Below are 20,615 nucleotides of genomic sequence, written 5' to 3' on the forward strand. Positions count from 1 at the left end.
GAGGACTACACAGCGAGACTTCAAAAGCTGACAGCCGGAGATCAACACTGTAAAGTGGTGCCAATAACATCAGACAGACGTGTCGGGAGCGTGAAGAGCCCTGAGGTCCTGTGCCATTATAACAGTACACAGCAGAACAATGTAAAAGATGTTACTCTAAGATTTTAGCGAGCTGACAGGGTGAAGCTTCCGGTGGGTGTTCTCGGTCAAAATAAAAGCTGGGTAGCCAATTGTTCAGTTGTTCATTTTCTGAGACATCTCAATTTTCTTCTACCTGACGTTTGAGACTAGAAGCAGACTGAACATCCGATTTCACATAATCACAGAAATGACCTACTTAACGACCCAAGGCAATCTCGGTTACACAGTTATGGACTGTGTTAACTCTTGCGTAGAATGGATGTAAAGTTAATATCTGCACGTGCACTGGTTGACCGATGGCAGTCAAAATCATGGACTGATTACAGAACTGAAATGAGCTCACTGTTGGTACTCGGGCATTACACACCACAGAACAACAGTAGTAGGCTGATGTGGTTAGTTCAGCACCGTTCAATCAAATCACTTTTCTTTCACACCAATGTAGAAAAAGACATTTATGCAGAAAACTATTTTCAGCAGGACAAAAATAGCACACTGACTGACAGTTAACGCAACAGATTGTCATCTGATCCTCGAACCGAATCCTGATCGGAACATGTGTTCACACTAGCATATTAAAAACACAGATATACCAGGCACTGATAGATTTAGAGGATATCCCAAAGACCGCCTGTTTAGTGGACTTTTATTCCCGTTTTAAGACTCAGTGGTGAATTCGCACACCGGATATGCCCGGTTACATTTGATAAGCAGGCGCCTGTCATGCGAGGAGCGGTGGGTCCAGTCCAGTCATGACAAAATGGCGAGCGGAGTTGGCAGTAAGTAATTCTGGGTGCATTTTTAACCACTGTGGGATTGCGATGTGGAAGCGGGGAGGGCTACTGTTGTGAAAGCTGCGGGCATTTATGAAAGCCTCACTGATGCTTTCATACATGTCCGATGCAGCTGTCTGCATGCGCATCTCGCAGGAATCGCAGTCATCATAGATGAGAATGATATTCATTGGCTGAAGCGCAGGAGACTCCAAGATGACAGCTAACGGTACGTTTACAGCAGATCAGACATAGCAGGCTAACTGTGCGACAAGGGTACTGCAATATTCTACTGCTAAGCACCTACAAACACTTACACGAAATCGTACGTTGTCAAGGCTGGTGATGCACATTTTGTACTACGGCAGGCAAAATGGCTTCGTTATTGTTTCAAACTGATGGAGACGACGAGCCAGTTCATGATTAACCTTTTCCTCCAAGTGCTCCTGTCAACTGCGCTTAGCCATGATACTGATTGGATTGTGCAGAATGAGGATGTTGCAGGACTAATTTATATTCCAGAGCTTAGATTCGGTACAAACACTGCCTTGCCTACTTGAAATGGCTGAACATGCAATGTCCTCTAGCCCTGTCTTTAACTTTCTCTGGACAGAGCACAAGTTGCTGCTGGGCCCACCCGAGCCTTGGTCCATTAGAGAGAAGCTGTGCCTGGCCTCCTCCGTCATGAAGAGTGGAGACCAAAACTGGTGATTCCTAATGCCATGTATACTCTACTAAGATACCCTTCCTATAGGGTAGGGGTGTAACGATGTAGCATGACACTGTAATATGACAATGCAAAACTGTGGAGAATGAACCAATCAGCACCAACCAACAACTCACTCCATCACTCCTCTTGCTTCCCAGCCCTAGTGTTCAAAATATTGTGACAGTACAAAACTTTGAGCCTAGTATCGTGGATTGAATCAAATGTGGGCTGAGAGCATCGTTACACCCCTACCAGAGGCTATGAGTTAAATCTGAAACCCCTCGTCTTATTTCTGCCTGGTTAGGCAGAATCTTAGTTGAGTTTTTTCCATACTTGTCTTTTATTCTTCCAGGGTGTCCGTTAGTCGAGCCATTAAGCCGTTTGCAGAACCTGGACGACCCCCGGACTGGTTCTCTCAGAAGGTTGGTGAAATACAGTGCAGTAGGCAGCTTGATTCTATTAAAGAACACTTTGTTGACAGGCATCTTTGTATGTTCTTATTTCTGTCTCTCTTTCAGCACTGTGCATCACAGTACTCAGAGCTCCTGGAGAGCACAGAGGCCCCAAAGTAAGTCAAGTTCAGTCAATACCAGCTCTTCTCCTAGAGCACACCTAGCACCAAGGGTGGGCATTAAGGGGCTGGCCCCCCAGCTATTGTGCCCCAAACCCATGGTGCTACCAAGCAATACTGACATTAATAGCTTAAGTACTATTGATACATGACAATTAAAGGAAAAGTAAATGTCTCTAAGGACCTGTTTACACCTTGGATCAACATGCATTTTCTGTGATCGGATCGGATTGGATTTCACTTGGCTGCATGAAAAGCCACGTGTGAACATCCCCAGGATGCACTGTAATTGGATTAAGATTGGATCACTCAAACCACATTTGAAGGTGGACGGGAACAGACCTTGACCGCATTTAACACAAGTATAAAAGGAATGCTTTTTTGAAATCTGTATACAATTATATGAACGGAAATGTGGCTGCTAATTGCTAACTAACAGTTAAGAGAACAGACAATGAACTGAAAGATGGAGGATAAGTGAAGCTGGAGTTATCCCAACACTAAGAGCCTTCTTGCACTCTGGGCTAATGAAAGTGTCCAAGACTCATATCGAACAGAGGGAAACAAAACTAAAACAGAAACAGTGTATTTGTTGATGTTCTTTTTATGCGGGTAAAGTTAAATCGGTTCTGATCACACTGGGGACACATTCTGGTGAAAAGTGTAAATGGAATCTGGTCAAAGTACAGCCAGATATGGTCCAGACATTAAACGCTTGTTAATGCAAGCTGTAAACAGGCTCTAAGACAACAGGTGCAGAAATGCTCTAATAAAAAACACAAAGAAAAAAAAAACTTAAAACACATCACATAAAATATTGTTTTAAACATATCACATTTTTAACACAAGTACAATTTTTTTCAAACGACTGGCTTTTGGCAACAGCTAGTGGCAGAAACAACTACTACTGGAGATAGAAAAGTGGTTTGCAGACAGTGGTTCTGACTGAAGATGAGTCTTGACATATTGCTTACTTCAGCAAATAATGTTTCCTCTTAATTTTTTTTTCAGAGTTAATAAATTTACAATACGTAAAACATATAAAAATCCTTAATAAGAATATACATCCTAAATAATGAATGAAGCGACAATGTAGCTACAGCCATGGAAAATGGCAGACTATGTGCAGAAATGTACCTTTCCAGGCTGTGAAGGGGATGTTGGCACTTTTCATACCCTTCCTAAGGAAACAAACTGTCAACAAGCATGGTTGATCATCTTTAACTGAAGCTGAAGTGAATTCACCTACTTCTTCATCAAATGTTCTGTTCCACCTTAAATGCTACAGCTTGTACAAGTGCCACAATGTAACTGTGGAACCATTTACGGTATAATGGGAAATCTGCAGAACAAGCTGGCAAATAAGAAGCCAACTTTAGCTCCCACATCTTAAACAGGGTCCCAGACAACTTTAAATTTAAGTTGTTAGTTTGCTCCACACGTTTCACTCCAGACAGCTTCTCACACCTTGAACAATATTGACCAGACTTCGCTCAGTGTTTGACACTGAAGAGAGGGGCAGTTCCAACTTTATTAGCATCACAACCCCAACCACAACCTGTATCTAGCCATGCTGTGTGATTTTATCCACTTTCTGAAGGTTGAAGCCAGGTCATCTTAAATTGAAAGTTTCATAGTAAACTATTTTATCAGTCCACAGCACTTGTTTCCAAAATGCCTCTGGCTTATCTAGATGCATATTTCAGACACTGACTTTTGTGATGAGGTCTCAAGTAAACTGTCCTTCCAATGACTTTTCTGTGCAGATCATGTCTGTGCAAGCAGCACTGCACAACAGAATGGTGCACCGGCACTTCTGTGGACAGTGGAAACTTCAAGCTGGAAGCACTTTATTATCTTTTTATAGCATTCCCCTGCTTAGCAGGCATCAATTGGCTTTATTTTCAAGGGTTCTGCCAGCTGCTTAGAGGAGCTCATGGTTGTTGAGCGTTAGCAAAAGGTTTGAAGAGTCAGATAATTTATTATGTTCTGGAATTCTCATCAGCAGACAATTAAAATTTCTTGACTTGCCTAACCAGTCCTACAAGTTAATTAAGGCTTTGTTAATTTAACTTGAATTAAATTAATTCATTTTTGCACGTGCCACAATTACTATTTTTAGGTTGATTAAATATACAGTAATTGCAGAAGATTAACTAATTAATTGCAAAAAAAATGTTACTTTTTAAAAAGTTTGCTGCAGATGTTGTGTCTCCTTCTTTTCACTTAAAAAAAAAAATATGCAATTTGGCCAGGTGTGCCCTTTTGCATAAATCTGTACATCACTAAATGTATAGCGTGTGTATCACTGCTGTCAGAACAAAACCTCATAACTTTACAGTAGAAGCAAAAAACATACTTTACTTTTAATGTAAGTCAACGGAACCAAACATTTCTCCAAGCAATTTTGGGCTGTTTTTTTTGGTCCATTCATCATGAAATTTACACATAGTCTAAAGAACAACAGGCATTTTTAAATTATGTCAAAAACTGAAAAACGACCAAATAGAGATATGATTTTTTTGTTCCAACAGCAGCGATATATATGCACATATATCTTTTGCAGATCTTTGGCGAGATCTCTGTAAGCGCCCTGCATGTTAGCAATGCCATTGTAGCACTCAGCTCTCATATTACAGATCTCAAGCTCAAGGCTCACCAGAACATTCTTTTAAGAGCGAAGCCTCTCTGTCTGTCTGATAAAATCCAACAAATAATTTGTGCACAGCAAGGTCTGTGTTAGCATAAGACTGCACAATTCAAATCATAATTTTTTGTCTTAGAACTGAAATCATGATTCTTTAACACACCTATTTTGTACAGAACAATATAACTTATAGAACAAAATCTCAAAATCATAACATGAAAAAATAATTGTAAAGTAGTAAAAAGTGACGTTGCAGTAAAAAGAAAAGTACATGACATGAGCAAAGTCCATGTAACGTTAGTGGCCACATACAAGGGAAACCCAGTGTAGGTTAAGTGGCAAAAAAGGCAACCCAGAATGCATAAAGATTACACTTACATCAAATTTCAGTAAGGAGTTCAGGCTTGGATCTCTGTACAGACTTGGCGTGACTATGGACACCTCCCTGATCAGAAGCAACCGGATTGCACAGCTCAGCTCATAGGCTTTTTGGCTAAATCAGATAACGTGACAGTAACAGCACAGATACGGTAGAGACAGCGAGAGGTGAAAAACAGCAGCAACGTTAACACACTAAATAACACCAACTGATGGTTAACCACCACGGTCTTGCTATTTTTATCACCATGTTTCTTTACATTGTTAATTGTGTATATGAGTTCTGTTACAGCAAAGCTAAAAACGCTAACGTATTACCCATTAATCTAAGCCATTTCTGAATATGTTAGCTAGTTGACTAAAAACTAACTTAGCTAGCCTAAGGTAACTAGCTTGCTAAAGCTAGCTAGCTAGTTAACTAGCGTTAACTTGGAAAGGAGGCGGCAGATATAAATAATTATTAGAACACTAAGAAACATGATACAATTGAATGGCTTGATAAACAGCAAGTATAAAACTTATAATAAAAACACAAGTACTGCTCACCAGGAATGACGCCGTCGAAAGTAGAGCGCCAGTTGGACGGTTAAACGACGCCACAGCTCCTCTTCGCAGCGCGCGGCTGTGAACGTCACAGAGCTCGCAAAGCTGAGGTCGGCTTCTTTTCCGTTCCACCTTAAATTATGCAGCTGTTGCATCTTGGCGCTTCATTTAAGGTGGAACGGAAATGTAGACAAGACAGTAACTTTAGCTTACCTACGGATTTTACTAAACTAATTGACTAAACGGGGAATCTAACGAAGGTGATCCGGCAGTCGTCTGGTATGGGGAGATGGAGAATTTTCCATTAAAAATCCACCAAAAGCGTGTCTTATTATATTTAATACACGCACGTTTATGGGTTACTTAACGATTAAAAACGTTAGGGGAACGTTGGGTTATATGATTAAAAATAAATCTTCAACCTTTGGCGAAAATGTACACACATCTCTCCCATGCTGTCTTGCCCAGTCCTTCTCTCTCTCTGTACACGCTCGTTATATGAGAGTAAGGAAACGTCACGAGAACGTTATTTAATAGTCTGCAAAAATTCAGTCTAAATGCGACCTTTGAAGACAACTTCTCTTATTCTGCCTCCCTCTGCCCTGTCTCTCTCTCTGTACACAACTGCATTATGAGATGACCTCCCGTGAACGTCCCTGGAACGTTAGTTTATGCATATGGAAAAGAAAATCTTAAGGCAACCTTTGGCTAACGTTCCTTGTTAGTTCTCATGAAACCATAACGGAAGGTTTTGTTTTATGGTTCCCAGAGCGTTCCATGCTGGAGCCTATCCCAGCACTTACTGGACGGAAGGCAGGATACACCCTGGCTGTTATGTCGAATTGTTTTTCTCAAAATAACCAAAGGGGAACCAAAATGTTTTAATTGTTATAGGCCAATCAGAACCAAAATATCGTTACCGATTAGAGAAAAGAAAAAAATCAGCTACCACTTAGTTTAGTTTTGGTAATTTCTCTGGAACGTTGTAACCTGCAAATTACATCGCAAGTGGTCACCATGTATAATGTATATAAAATGGAAATGTAATATGTGAAATGGCAGCGTATCTGTCTGTTTGCATTTAAATTTCCAACTCATATATGCAATGTCGAGCTCAAAATGGAAATTCATATTTAATACTGTGATTTTATTTTTGCCATTTGGTGCACTAGTAGTGACATTTCATTTACACAGGCTTTATGTGTAGCTTTATTCACACATTACATTTTCATTTTAATTTTGATACCTAAATGCTTCCATAACCATTGGTGTGTAGGTACGACATGCATTTTTGGTGCTAGCAGAACACAATTCATGTGCAAAGTGGCCTTTGTTTATAATAGATGTAGGGTTTCAAAAGAAGATGTCTGCTACGTTTAGTAATCAACGGTTTTTTAACATCATTAGCCAAGATGACTAATTGTTGAAACACTGATGTTGAACTAAATAATTGCATAGGAATGATGCCTGTACCACAACACACTAGAATTTTCGTGTTAAAATTACAAAAAAATTACACTGGGACTTGTTTCTGAGCCAGTCACCTTTTTCACTGCTCATGTATATACATATATACACGAGCAGTGAAAAAGGTGACTGGCTCGTGTATATATGTATATACACAAAGACCAAAGAGTCACTGGGCTTACTCGTGAATACACAGGAGGAAGCGAGGTGAAAAGGGAGAGGTGGTGGAGACAGTGGAGGATGTCATTGTGCGAAGGCTCACAGCAGAACGGATTGAGGAGCTAAAGAAGCTTATCAAAGAAACTCAGGAGAAGCACAGGTGCTCATAGCTCACACTTACAAATATAGTCTCTCTTACAAATATACCTGCTGTGTCTCTAGTCATTGCCTTAGGTCATACTCACCTGCTCTATATCCTCAGGAAGCTGAAAAGAGAGGCAGAGCTGATCCATGCAGGCCACCTGGACTCCAAATTAGAAGAATTATGGGGAGACATTGTACAGTAAGCGCCACTATATGTGCTCTCTCAGCAGTTCCTCAAAAATAAATGTCATCACAATGTATTACATCATGTAGCATCTGAACTCTTAATAGTTAATTGCTAAGGCTGTCTCTGTTACGTAAGAACCTTATAGTGCTTCTGGGGAAATAGAACCAATCTTTTTTTCCATATCTAGAATTCTTTCCATATCTAGCACAAAATGATGCATGGTATTATCAATGCCTCTGTGTCCATTAGGAGCAGAAAGCAAGAGGAGGAAGAGGCCGAAGTGAAGAGAAAGGCAACAGATGCAGCCTATCAGGGTACTGGAGGAAAGCCCACAATGCACCTTCTTACACTGCTCTCATGCTAAAGTAATGTCAGTTTCCATCTGCACTCACATTTAGATTTTGGTAATTAGTTGGTCAGTTAACCACATTCTTTGTAGAGTCGTATTTAAAAACTCAGATTGCAGGTTTGTAATATTATGAACCAGGTAGAGAGGAATGAGAATAAAAATTAGAGTTTAAAAACTAGAGAATTTTGTCTGAAACACAAGATGTATAGAAGTCTTAAAGGGAGAGGTGTGTTAAACCCAGAGCACACTGACCCAACATTCTCCAGCATTCTGCAAATAAAAACACAAGGTTACTGTGCTGAACCTGAGTGGGATTGCTGGGAAACTTTACAATGCTCTAAAATGTTCTCTTTATTTCATAGTGTTCCAGAATAATCTACCCTGTTCACACAGTTCTATAATGTACTCTCTGTTCACACTGTTTCATAACCTTCTCTCTGTTCACACTAGGCATGTTTACATGCAGCTTAATAACCCGTTAACAATCCGACTAATAGCTCAATCGGAATAGAATATGTCCAATTGAGGCCATTCAGAATACAATTTCGACCCAATTGAAAGAGGTGGGTAATCTTGTAAATAATCCATTAAATAGAAGAATAATAACCATGTAAATGCCTGAATCCGATTACATTCCCAATCGGAAAGTTTAAGTGCGTTCTTGCACATGTGCGTTGCATTATAACGAAAGTTTATAGCGTTCAACATGGCGGGAGCAGAAACTCACAGCTGTTGTGTCTCAGAACATGACATCTTCCTCTCGCCCCTTCCTTAATAAGCACGTGAAGTACGTTTTCCTGAGTGTGCAATAATTTTAAAGCAACTAAAAACACAAACACTGCTTACTGCTGCTCATCTCACTCTGACTGGACTCACGTGATGCTCATGAGTCTAGCCAGTCTACACTTAGTGGTACTCTACACGTGTGCGTAATTTTGGATCAGATTACTGTAGAATGCATGTAAATGGAGATTTTCATCAGATTGTTGAGTAGAGTGAGATATAAACACCTCAGTCTTAATCTATAATCGGAATATATTCAATCGGATTGGCAAAAATCTTTGCATGTAAACATGTTTTAGACATGTTTTTACACTGTTTTAGAATATCTCCCCATTCATAACAGCATGAATGGGGAGATATTCTAGAATGTTCTTCCCCATTTACAATGTTCTTTTCCATCCCTACACACTGTTCTACAATATTTGCCTCATTCACCCTGTTCTATAGTGTTGTGCCTCCTTGACATTGTTCCAGAATATTCTCCATATTCATACCATTTAAGAATGTTTCCTCCAAGCACATTCACAGAATGTGCTTGGCCTATTCACGCTGTTCTTAAGCGTGCTTTCTCATTCACATTGGTTCATCTGGTCTGTAAATTCTGTGAACATTTTATGTTGCGCTGTTTTTAGAATTGCACCGTATTACAAAAAACAGTGAATTGTAGTGTATCAGCCATTGCAGTGTTGTTCAGATTCTTGGTGATAAATCTTTTGATTGATCCATGATCATTCCTCTGTCAGTTGACTATATAGCAAATGCTATGTAGTAAATAGAGAATGCTTTAACAAGCGAACCATTCCAAACGCAGCGTTGGTCTTTGCTGGATCAATGCGTGAAGAACATTGTCCCCTCTCTCTTGCAGCCAGACAGGCAGTGAGGAACACTCCGAAACGGCTTTCAGGTTTGACCATGCGCTCGCCCTCTGGGGCCGCCTCCCCAGGCTTGGACTTCACCCTTGGAGACTCATGTGAAGAGCTTGGCATGGCTGTGAGTGCCGCTCCTTTGCATTCAGTCTTGTCATTCACCCCTGCTGGGGTCCCTCATATGCTCTTCTTGTCTGTGCACAGGGTGCAGGCTCTGCAGTGTTCACCCCTGTGGCAGAGCTTCCAGGAGCCGGGATTGTGGAAGCAGGGCTGAGCTCTCTGCTGGAAGACTGCTCAGGTCAGAAGAAGCTGCTGGGTCAGAAAGCCACGCCACCACCCTCACCCCTGCTGTCTGAGCTGCTGAAGAAGGGCAGTCTCCTCCCCACCAGCCCAAGACTGGTCAGCCTTGCACACTAACATACGTTAATATTTACTGTTCTAGAGCTGCGTCAGTATCGCAAACAGACTGAAACAGACATGACATTGGAGGTGGTGAGAATAGTACACTCATGCCATGTATGTTTCAGGTAGCAGACGGGGAATCTGGTCAGATTGCAGGAATCCAGGAACCACAGCTCACAGCCTCTGCACTACCTGCTTCCCAGGCAGTGACCGGTATGCACACATCTATGCATACATATACAGTGAGTGGAAACAAGATTTCATACACTTTTTTGTTCTTTAATATACTCCTAGTGCCTACATCCACTTCAAATTTACACACACAATGTCTTTGCCACCCATAAATATTGGCAACTCTGGTAATCATAAGCAAAATGAACTGAAAAAATATTCTTAAGTATTTATTCCTTTTAATCTTTCAATCAAAATACTGCACTTCTAGAAATTCTTAAATTCTTAAAATGTCCATTCAACTATCAGGGCAATAATTAAGAAGGTTAGAACAACTGGAGAGTTAAGAATCTGTCAGGAAGAGGACATGGCTATAGTGACCCTACACACAGTGAGGAGGATGGTTTGAGTGAACAAAGAATCTCCAAGGATCACAGATGCGGAACATTACAGGAACTTTATACATAAATGTAGAATTTCGGCAACAAACACCAGAGGTGAGTTTGGCATGAAAAGTCCCCCATCCCTATTGTGAAGTATGGTGGTGGATCTGTGATACTGTGGGGCTGTTTTTCTTCCAAAGGCCCTGGACAATTTATTCGGATACATGGTATCACACAGACTCCATCAGGTACCAGCAGAAATAAAATCAAAACCTGACTGCCTCAGCCAGGAAGCTTAAACTGGGCTATAGTTTGGATCTTCTAGCAGGATAATGATCGAAAGCACATCTCAAAATCACCTCAAAAATTGTTCTCTGACCACAGAATTAAGGTTTGCTGTGGCCACTCCAGTCCCTTGACCTAAACCTCATAGAAAAAATTCTGGAGAGGTTCTGTATGGAGGAATGGTCTCAGATAACTTGGTATGTGTTCTCTAGTCTCATTAAATGTTATAGGAGAAGACTCAGAACTGTTGTGTTTTCAAAGGGAAGCTGCACAAAGTATTAAATGAAGGGGTGTCAATAATTGTGGCACACTCAGATTTGAGCAAAATATTTATTTCCTGATAAGATGTCAGTATTAACAAAAATATGTATTCATAAGCATAAACAATGAGAGGTTTAAAAATGGAAATTATTAAAATGAAAGTATTCAGACACCACAAATTAATAACATTAGCACTTTGTTGCAAAGCCGTTGTTAGCAGTTACAGCTTTGAGATGTCGGTGGTAAGAACTAAAAAGCTTTTTGCAGCATTGTGGTTCGATTTTGGATGTTTTCAGTTGCCCAAGATTACTAAGGTCCCTCTGTCGGGCTGGCAGTTTCAAAATCTTTAATACATTTTCGATGAGATTCAGGTCAGGAGACTGGCTAGGCCATGCAAGCACCTTTACCAGTCTTGATTTAGTTTAGGCTGTATGTTTGGGGTCATTGTCGTTGAAACGTCCATCTTATCTTCTTTCTTGGCTGATCAAGTCTTCTATGATATCTCCCAGTACATCTTTTCAGTTTTGTTTCCTTCAATGCCATGTAATGCCCCAGTACTATTTGTAGACAAGCAGCTGTCATGATGCTCCCACCATCACACTTCACTGTGACTATGGTTTCTTGGGATCATATGTGCAAAATGGAGAGCTGAGTTAGTCTTCTGTTTTTGTTTTGTCTGACCAGAGCACGTTACAAATTTGTCTAAATGTTCACATGCAAATGTTAGGCATACATCTTTGTGCTTCTTTTTTAGCAGAGGAGTTTTGGGGTGTAGGAACAGAGGTGATTGCAGTGCATTTCATTGCTTATTGTGCTCTGTGTTACTGTTGTCATATGTACTTATACATATGAAAAAAATACATACTATTTTTGTTCATATGTATAAATAGAAAGTCAAAACACATTATGTGTTCAAATATGAAGTGGAAGTATATTAAATAACAAAAAACAAAAGTGTGTGAATACTTGTTTTCCCTTGCTGTATACACACCTCATACACAATGTAAAGTAAAAGTAAAAATATATTCCACTCTTAAAAAAACGTGTTGCAAGAATTTATGATGGAGTAAATGGTTTATTGACACATTGCTATACTGAACTACTATAAAAAGAAAGTGTTCCCTTCAGAGACAAGCTACAATCTGGAGCTCTTTCTTTTGTAAATAATGTATTGAGTACAAGAAAGTTGCAAGAGACCATGAGGCATCCTCTGAAAGCAGTGCTTATATGAATGTCAAATGTCACTTTGTACTTACGTGCCCCTCTGTACAGTACATGCCAGGAGTATAGGGAAAATCTTGCTTTTTAAAATTTTAGTATAAATGAGAATGTTTTCTTTATTAGTTTGCAATAAATTAACATAATAAGAGCAAACCAAGTCTATTTTGAAGAAAAAATATCACATCTAATTATTTGTGGTAGTAATTGTGACAGTACTAACTTGAGAAACAATATGTGGGCTGAAATTTCTTCTTATGCTTTTAACAGTAGTTTGGAACTGAAACTGTCAAATCAGTGTTTTGGGAAATCCTGCTCTTCATACCAAGGTAGACACTTTGATAAACATAAAGCAACTAATTAGGTTGATGTGCAACATGTCAGTAACATGATGGGGTAAAAAAGAGCACCCTAGAGAGTCTGAGTCTTTCAGAAGTAAAGATGGGGAGGAGTTCCCCACTCTGAAAGACTGCGCAGACAAATAGTGCAATAATTCAAATGGCATCAAATTAAAATGGGCATATACTTTTTTTAAAAATAATAACATTTCTCAGTTTCAATATTTGATATGTTGTCTTTGTACTATTTTCAATTAAATATAGGACTTAAATTATTTGAACATCACTGTATGCTGTTTTTATTTACATGTTGCTTTTTTGGAAACAGGGTTGTAAGAAAAATTAAGTACTGATTAAAAGTCTTTGCTCACATCAAAATTTTCAGTAACTTTTCTGTCCACTTTCTTTTATTAGAAAGTGTGCAAAGTGTGATTATGCAGTCTTTTAGAGTGGTGAACTCCTCCCCATCTTTACTTCTGAAAGAATCAGCCTCTCTAGGACGTTCTTTTTTACCCCATCATGTTACTGACATGTTGCAAGTCAACCTAATTAGTTGTGAGATGTTCAACCAGGTGTTTTTTTTAGCATTACACAACTTTACCAGTCTCTTGTTGCTCCTGTCCCAACTTTTTTGAAACATGTTGTTGACATCAAATTCAAATTGGGCATATATTAAAAAAAAAAACAAAAAAACAATACAATTTCTTAGTTTTAACATTTGATATGTTGTCTTTGTTCTATAGTCAATTAAATATAGGGTTTAAATGATACGCACATCATTGCATTCTGTTTTTATTTACATTTGGCACAGCTTCCCAACTTTTTTAGAAATGGGGTTTTACATGACAGAAAAGTAACAGTTAAAATCAAACTTTAAAACATTTCAAGGCGTCCACAAACTTTTGACAGGCACCTGGTGTCTCTTCTAGCTAAACGTCTAGCTTGCTCTGCCTTACGTGTGTTTGGGTTGTGTGGTATGTGGGTGTGTGCATATGTCCCAGGTGCTCCCACGCTGTCTCGTCTGCTGGAAGCTGGCCCCGCCCATTTTCCCTCTCAGCTGAGCTCACTGGCTACTGCAGACTCCACCTCCAGTGCTGCCCCACCTGCTGCTGTAGCACCTGCTGTGGACACCTCTGCTTCTCTAGACACAGGTGTCTCTTAGCCCCTCTCTCTTCCAAAACCTTTCCCTTTCCCCTTCCTGTAGTGCTACCATCCTGCTCACTAGCAGCTCGTGAACACCCAGTGCATCATTACCTGTGATAAACTAAACTAATGTTGATGCAACTTTTTTGCCTGCATTTTTATGATAGGATTCACAGTTTCAGCCTTTCTGCAAATGTCTGTGTAATTATGAGAGAGAAGAGAATGATTGATTGAGCGTGCGTTTGTGCAACTCTAAAGCAGGAGAGGATGACGGACACTCAGTGGAGAGTAAAGCATCAGTGTTGGAGGAAGAGGACCTGGTCACTGTGTCTTACATGGCTGATGAGCTGGATTTGGAGACAGTAGGAGACATCATAGCTATCATTGAGGACAAGGTAAAGTTCTATTCTACTCTCCTTCAGTTTCAATTTCAAGTAATCTTACTTCCTTGCATTTTGCAACCTAATCTCTATCTGCCACATCTGTAGCATAACATCATTTAACCTGCACAATAATTTTGGTGCAATTCTCTGTACTCAGAAAACAACAGAAATATGCTCATGTATGCACATTCAAAAGCAAGAACTGACAAAAATAGGAATGAATGGGGCTTTCCAGTTTCTGGGAACTTTCTGGTTCTGGTTCTAGTTTAAGTTTGTTTTCCACATGCTTGACAGCCTTCTGGAATGGTGATAGTGACAAGATTAAAAGAGACTGCTAAATGCTAATAATGTTAGTATTAACAACATAACTAGTTAATCTAAATTCTTCACAATGTTAAGAAAATTCTGAAAAACAGTGATCCACACATCAATGTCTGGTTTATATTTTGGTCCACTTATTGGTTTTGGTGACTTTTGCCTGAATAATAAACAGTTAGCTAAATTATCTGTGGGTTTTAGCTGCAGTTATTAGCAAGCACAGGGGAGTTTGAAGAAAAGACAGTTCAATGTCTACTCATTTCTGCCCTGTGAATTCAGGTGTTTCACAGTCACACCCATTACTAACATGTGTATAAAATTAAGCACATGGCCATGCAATCTCCATACACTGGGGGTGTCAAACTCAACCACTAAAAGGGCCATATTAAAAAACGGCAAAATAGGCATTGAATACTAATTCTAAATAAAAATCAATTGTTTTAGGTATTTTTTTAAAGCTGCCTATTTGCCAGGCATCTTTTCTTTTTGTGTAACCGCTGACTCATAGATTGTCGTTGGGGAAAGGGGTCAGAATGCACACTATGCTGCAGTGCATGCTGGGGACTGTAGTGCATCTCAGGGTGTAACAAGCTAATAAGAATAGAAAATTAAATTCATTTTGTGGGCCAAATAGGACTGTGTCACGGACACATGGGCCACAGACAAACAGTGGCAGTAGAACTGGTCATGAAGAGCTTGTTGACTTTAAATGTGCCACTGTCACAGGATGTCACCTTTGTCACAAGTCAGTTTGTTAATTTTCTGCCATGCTAGATCTGCCCTGGTCAACAGTAAATGCTATTATTGTGAAAAGGAAGTTCAGTTTGAGCTCAGCCATTTAGTTACAGTGAAGGGTAATGTTAGTGCTACAGCATATAAAGTCCTTTTAGACAATTATATGTTTCCAACTTTGTGACAACAGTTTGGGGAAGGCCCTGTCCTGTTTCAGCATGACTGTGCCCCTGTCTACAGAGCCTGACCTCATCCCCACTGAACACCTTTCGGATGAATTGGAACATCAATTGCCAGGCCTTCTCATCCAACATTAGTGCTTGGCCTCACAAATGCTTTTTTGACTGAATGGGCACAAATTCCCACAGACACACTCCAAAATCTTATGGAAAGCCTTCCCAGAAGAGTGGACGCTGTTATAGCTGCAAAGGGGAGCCAACTTCTTATTAATGCCCACGGTTTTGGCATGGGATGTCCAACAAACCCAAATGCGTGGGATGTCCACATACTTTTGGCCATATAGTGTATCTTTTCATAACTCCACAGATCTGTTTTCTCTGATTGTTAAAAGTGTTTTAATTTCAGCGTTATGCTTGATCAGTCAGCAGTCAACAGTACTGTTAGCCTCCCCATCAAGTACCATTAGGTTCTGTTGGTACCAATCTTGAACAAGTACCAAAAACTCTCACTTAACCTTACTGCTACTGCACAGTTCCAGTTTTAGTGCTAAATGTTCCAGTATCTCTTTACTAAGGGTGTTGTTATGATTGGTAGTGAACAGTATGGTAAAATTTAAAATTCAGCTATAATTACAATTTCTGACATATCACAGTATATATGTATATATTCAAATAAAACCATTTTAGAAGCTTAAATACATTTTTGTAGGTTTTCCGATTTTATAAGAAATATTTTAACAAACAAAGTAAATCTGAAATAATTTTGAAATAATAAATGTGTCCAGGGAAAATGGTGCTAAATGTTGTTTCACATCTGACTTTCTACAAAACTTATGTTAGCCTTTTATTCAGCTGCTTTTTGTTCAGATTTTACATACTACCTTAAATGGAGTAGCAGTTACATTCTGGCATCTGTACAGTGCCTGATTGTGGCTGCTGCACCATTTAAGTTGGAACAGTAAATTTAAATAAGAAGTCAACTTCAGCTTTGTTAAATTTTTCAAGTCATTTGTCTCATGCACTCTCCAAACATCAGACACTACTGCAATTTAAAAAATATTAGTCATTCACACTTAAGTACTAGCTGCTCCAATGCTTGTTTTTATGTACAAGGCCCCAACCACAGTGTCACCTGATGCATTTGACCGAGGTGGGTTCTCAGGCAGTAGAGAGAAACAGAAGTGCCGCAATCGTTCTGGCGACTTTGCTCATGCTACGGCTAACCCCAAAAGACCGGCAATTCCTTTATATCCTCTGCATCGAAGTGGACTCATTAAGATGTAGCAGACAAGCGAACAAAGCAATTTCAGCTACTTTCACTATTCTAGTATTCAGTTATATCCATGCATGATCAGGCTGAGCCTGTGAAAACTCCACCCACACCACTATGCTGCTAACAAATTACAACAAATTCTTCCATCTTTAAAAATAGTCCTGATCAGAAAGAACAAATAATAAACATCTACAGCTTATTTTACAAATACAGTCCATCGATGAACTCATGCAAGAATTCTACAAAAATAAGTTAGAATTATATATAAATGTTTACTGGTGGAATTCAGCAACTGCCCAATGGTTTCTGTTATAAGTGTGTTTCAAGTCAACATGTTTTCTGTTCTTTTCTAATTGCAGAGAACACAGTGAAATTATTGTCTGTGCTAACTGACCATATGCTACAGATGCAGTCATACATGTTGTGATTCCAAAGCTGTGGAGGCTAGTATTTTGTTTCACATTGTCTTTCATTTTGCTGATCTGATTCATTTTTTTTTCTGCAGGGTGATGAGAATGCAGAAGCTCTAGATGCAGCGGCAGTGGAAGCAGCTCTGTCTCTGTGTGAGGACACAGGCCACGCCCTGTCGGGTCACTGGGAGTCCAGCTCTTTTAAGTCTGTGGGTTCTGAGCCATCTAACACTGCAGACTCTCTGGTCATTCCCTCACTGCACCCTGCCCTGGAGGGGAGGAGGGAAGGTGTGGGGGTCAGACATGAGCCCTGTGGCTCCAGTGAGGGCTGTGGACAGGGCTACCCAGCCCGCTCCTCCTCCTGTTGCACTTCAGGAGAGCTGGAGCACACTCAGATACCAGGAGTTCACTCTGAAACAGACCCAGTACCAGAACACACATACAAAGAAGGAGGCCAGCATACATCACCACCTGTCACAGCTAAGAGTGAGAAAGCTGAATGGCCACAGTCCCAGATAGGTAAGTCATGCCTGTATGTATCAGTTTGTTAAAAACTGTTTATCTGGGCAGAATGTCTACTTGTAAAATGTAATTTTAAAAAAAAGTAGCTGGCTTGGCATGTCTAAATTTTTTACTACTAACTTTGTGATATTACACTTTTGTGAAGTAATCTATAAGCTCTGATTCAGTAAAAACATTTATTTCAGCTTCTAAAACAAAAATAATTATATGCAAATGTGAAAAGCATCAAAAGTTCTTTTTGTTCAGATTTATAATAAAGAAACTTTGGAAATATGCAGAACAAAACAATTTGAAGAAATAATCCAAACAATAAAGCACTTTAACAGCTTAGAAAAGTCACTGGATGTCTCTGTTTTCTGTAAATAAAAGTCTGTGGCCATTTTTCTCGGCTTTGTCAGTAGGCTTTTTTGGTGATCTTATTGGTGATTTATGTTGCTGTGTAGCTACATAATTTTACATTGGTCTACTTTGGACAATATTTCTCTCCTGACATTTCTCAGATGTCTCTGGCTGCACAGCACACAATGTCACATATAGCATACTGTCAGAAAACTCTGCTTCCTTAGTTATCATGGAATTTGAAGCATGTTGATGTTAAATCGTTTTAAAGTTATTTAAGTGTAAACAGCATGTCATAAATGAGTCGGCAGCAACACGTTTAGTCTAAAGCAGTGGTGTCAAACTCAACAAAAGCTGTGTTTTTATTTATTTTTTTTTACTTAACATTTTGCCTTGACTCCAACTGGGCATTGTTTGTTCAAAATATGCCAAAACTACGGCAAAAAAAGGCACTGAATACTTCATTCAAAAATATTTTTAGATAAAAATAAATTGCTTCACATAAAACAATAGATTACATTAGCTGCAGATAACTGTTAAAGCTCTTTCAATGTCCCCAATGTCCAGGAGTTTTTAAAAACTGCCCGTTCGTTTGAACTAGACACCTGGCATCTTTTCTTTGTTTTGTTTTGGTGGTTCAGTCCTATAGATCGTTGTTGGGGAGGGGGTGGGAGCACACAGTACATTGCAGTGCATGCTGGAATGTGTAGTGCAGTTAATGGTAAAATGGGCTAGTATTAATAGAAAATTAAAATAATTTTGCGGGCCGAACAGGATTGCGCTACAGGCCTGACTTGGCCTGCTGGACTTGTGTTGACACATGGAGTCTAAAGAGTTGATACAGTAAAAAGCAACCAGATTTTTTTTGTTATTAATATCTTGTCAATTGGCTAGAAGAACACAGAGCTGGCTCCTTTCCATCTCGTGCTCCTCAGCTACTGTATGGATTTATTAAATTCTACCACCACCATACCTGATAATTTAATGAAGTACTGATTGGCCAGGCAGTCTCAAGGAGAAGTTTAGAAATAGTTACACTTACACAGTTTATTAATGCTTATTTGTATTTATTTGAATGTTAGTGTTTTAACAATAAAAAAAATGCTTGCAGCCTAAATAAACAGCTTTAATTCTAAGTGCTGCACACATACCTGGCCAAGCACAGCTAATTCTGACTCTCCTCCAATTTCCTCAGGTAACGTATGTCTTTGCTTTTTTGCTTTCAGAGTCTCACATGGACAGTGATCCTACAGCAAGACAGCACTCCAAGGTATAATAGCTCCCCTAACCAACTGCACACAGTTCTAGTGCTCATGCTGAATTGCAGTCTGGTTAACAAGGAGCCTGAGTACATTTATTTTCTTTTCCTGTGCTTTCCCTCCTTTGACATTCATGTTATATTTATGAATTAAGCAGATGCTTTTCATGAGACTGACTTACATGAGATGTTGAATTTAGCATTAGTAGATTTGCCCAAGGTCTCTTACTGATATAACAGCCTTAACTAAGGTATATAATTGATACAGAATTCTTGTCTAGACGGTGAATTTAATCTTTGATCTTCCATGCGATGCTTTTATCCACTATGCTATCTAATTCGTTTTGTCTGGTTCAGCAGGAAGTGAAGGAGGAAGAAGACGATGAGGATGAAGGAGTGAGTGATGCTGAAGAGAGCAGTGTGTTGGAGACAAAGGCAGGGTTAGCAGGAGACAGGGGTGAAGAGTGTGGGGGCGATGAGGATGGGGAAGGGGTGGAGGGGTATCTGTCTGAGGCAGAGGGGGAGGCAGAGCTGGAGCCTCCGGTCAGTGAGAGTGAAGATGGCTGTAGCATGCACACGGCCTCCTCCTCCTTACAGCTCCATACCACCGCAGACTCCATCCCCAGCAGCCCTGCCTCCTCACAGTTGTGAGTTCACCGCATACACACAGACACTTGTGGACCATCAAGTTCTCTTCAGCAATGTGATGAATGAATACACTTTCTTTCTCTTTAAGCTCTATAAGCAGTGAGGATCAGGAGGCCATTCAAGCACAGAAGATCTGGAAGAAAGCAATCATGCTGGTGTGGCGGGCAGCAGCCAATCACAGGTCAAATGTTGTTGCAGTCAGTAGCAATAGTTTGACACTTAACAGTTAGACAGTAAATACTTTGATGTTTAAATTATATTTAGACTGATTCAAGCAAAAGAGTCAGTTGTATGTGAAATGAAGACTCCATGTCTTAGCAATTCAAAAACAAGCTTCAGGGCCTGTGCTTTCACAGCTGTTAAACTGACTTTGGTTCCTCGGGACAGGTATGCTAATGTCTTCCTGCAGCCAGTGACGGATGACATCGCCCCTGGTTATCACAGTATTGTACATAGGTAAGGCTTCATGGAGATCTGGCAGAAAGTTACTGTTTTGTATTTTTTGGAGAAGTTATTACTTGAGAAATCAAGTTTAAAAATAGCACCGAAATTAAAGTCCTCCATCGTAATTCAAAAACCAAATGCTTTTTTATTCCATTCCTTAATGGACTTATATTAATTTTTTTTTGTCATTT

At 39.7% G+C, this 20,615-nt stretch overlaps 1 protein-coding gene across 4 annotated transcripts in view; it reads left to right on the forward strand.

The window, feature by feature from the left end:
- Positions 1-20,615, forward strand: part of LOC118819876 (bromodomain containing 8) — a 27,868-nt gene continuing 7,253 nt past the window's right edge. Inside the window, exons 1-17 of one of the 4 annotated variants that reach the window (XM_036587841.1) lie at positions 1-1,143; positions 1,528-1,621; positions 1,976-2,045; positions 2,142-2,191; positions 7,426-7,548; positions 7,651-7,731; positions 7,969-8,033; positions 9,717-9,841; positions 9,922-10,116; positions 10,245-10,332; positions 13,777-13,926; positions 14,177-14,313; positions 17,309-17,732; positions 19,301-19,344; positions 19,690-19,979; positions 20,069-20,161; positions 20,368-20,436. In XM_036587841.1, coding sequence (XP_036443734.1) covers positions 1,131-1,143; positions 1,528-1,621; positions 1,976-2,045; positions 2,142-2,191; positions 7,426-7,548; positions 7,651-7,731; positions 7,969-8,033; positions 9,717-9,841; positions 9,922-10,116; positions 10,245-10,332; positions 13,777-13,926; positions 14,177-14,313; positions 17,309-17,732; positions 19,301-19,344; positions 19,690-19,979; positions 20,069-20,161; positions 20,368-20,436 — 2,111 coding nt within the window. In that variant the 5' untranslated portion in view covers positions 1-1,130. The remainder of the gene's footprint in view (positions 1,144-1,527; positions 1,622-1,975; positions 2,046-2,141; positions 2,192-7,425; positions 7,549-7,650; positions 7,732-7,968; positions 8,034-9,716; positions 9,842-9,921; positions 10,117-10,244; positions 10,333-13,776; positions 13,927-14,176; positions 14,314-17,308; positions 17,733-19,300; positions 19,345-19,689; positions 19,980-20,068; positions 20,162-20,367; positions 20,437-20,615) is intronic. The other 3 variants (XM_036587838.1, XM_036587839.1, XM_036587840.1) reach the window with 3 other exon arrangements.

The sequence above is a fragment of the Colossoma macropomum genome, unplaced genomic scaffold (genome assembly GCF_904425465.1).
Source record: "Colossoma macropomum unplaced genomic scaffold, Colossoma_macropomum, whole genome shotgun sequence".
NCBI classification, from domain to species: domain Eukaryota; kingdom Metazoa; phylum Chordata; class Actinopteri; order Characiformes; family Serrasalmidae; genus Colossoma; species Colossoma macropomum.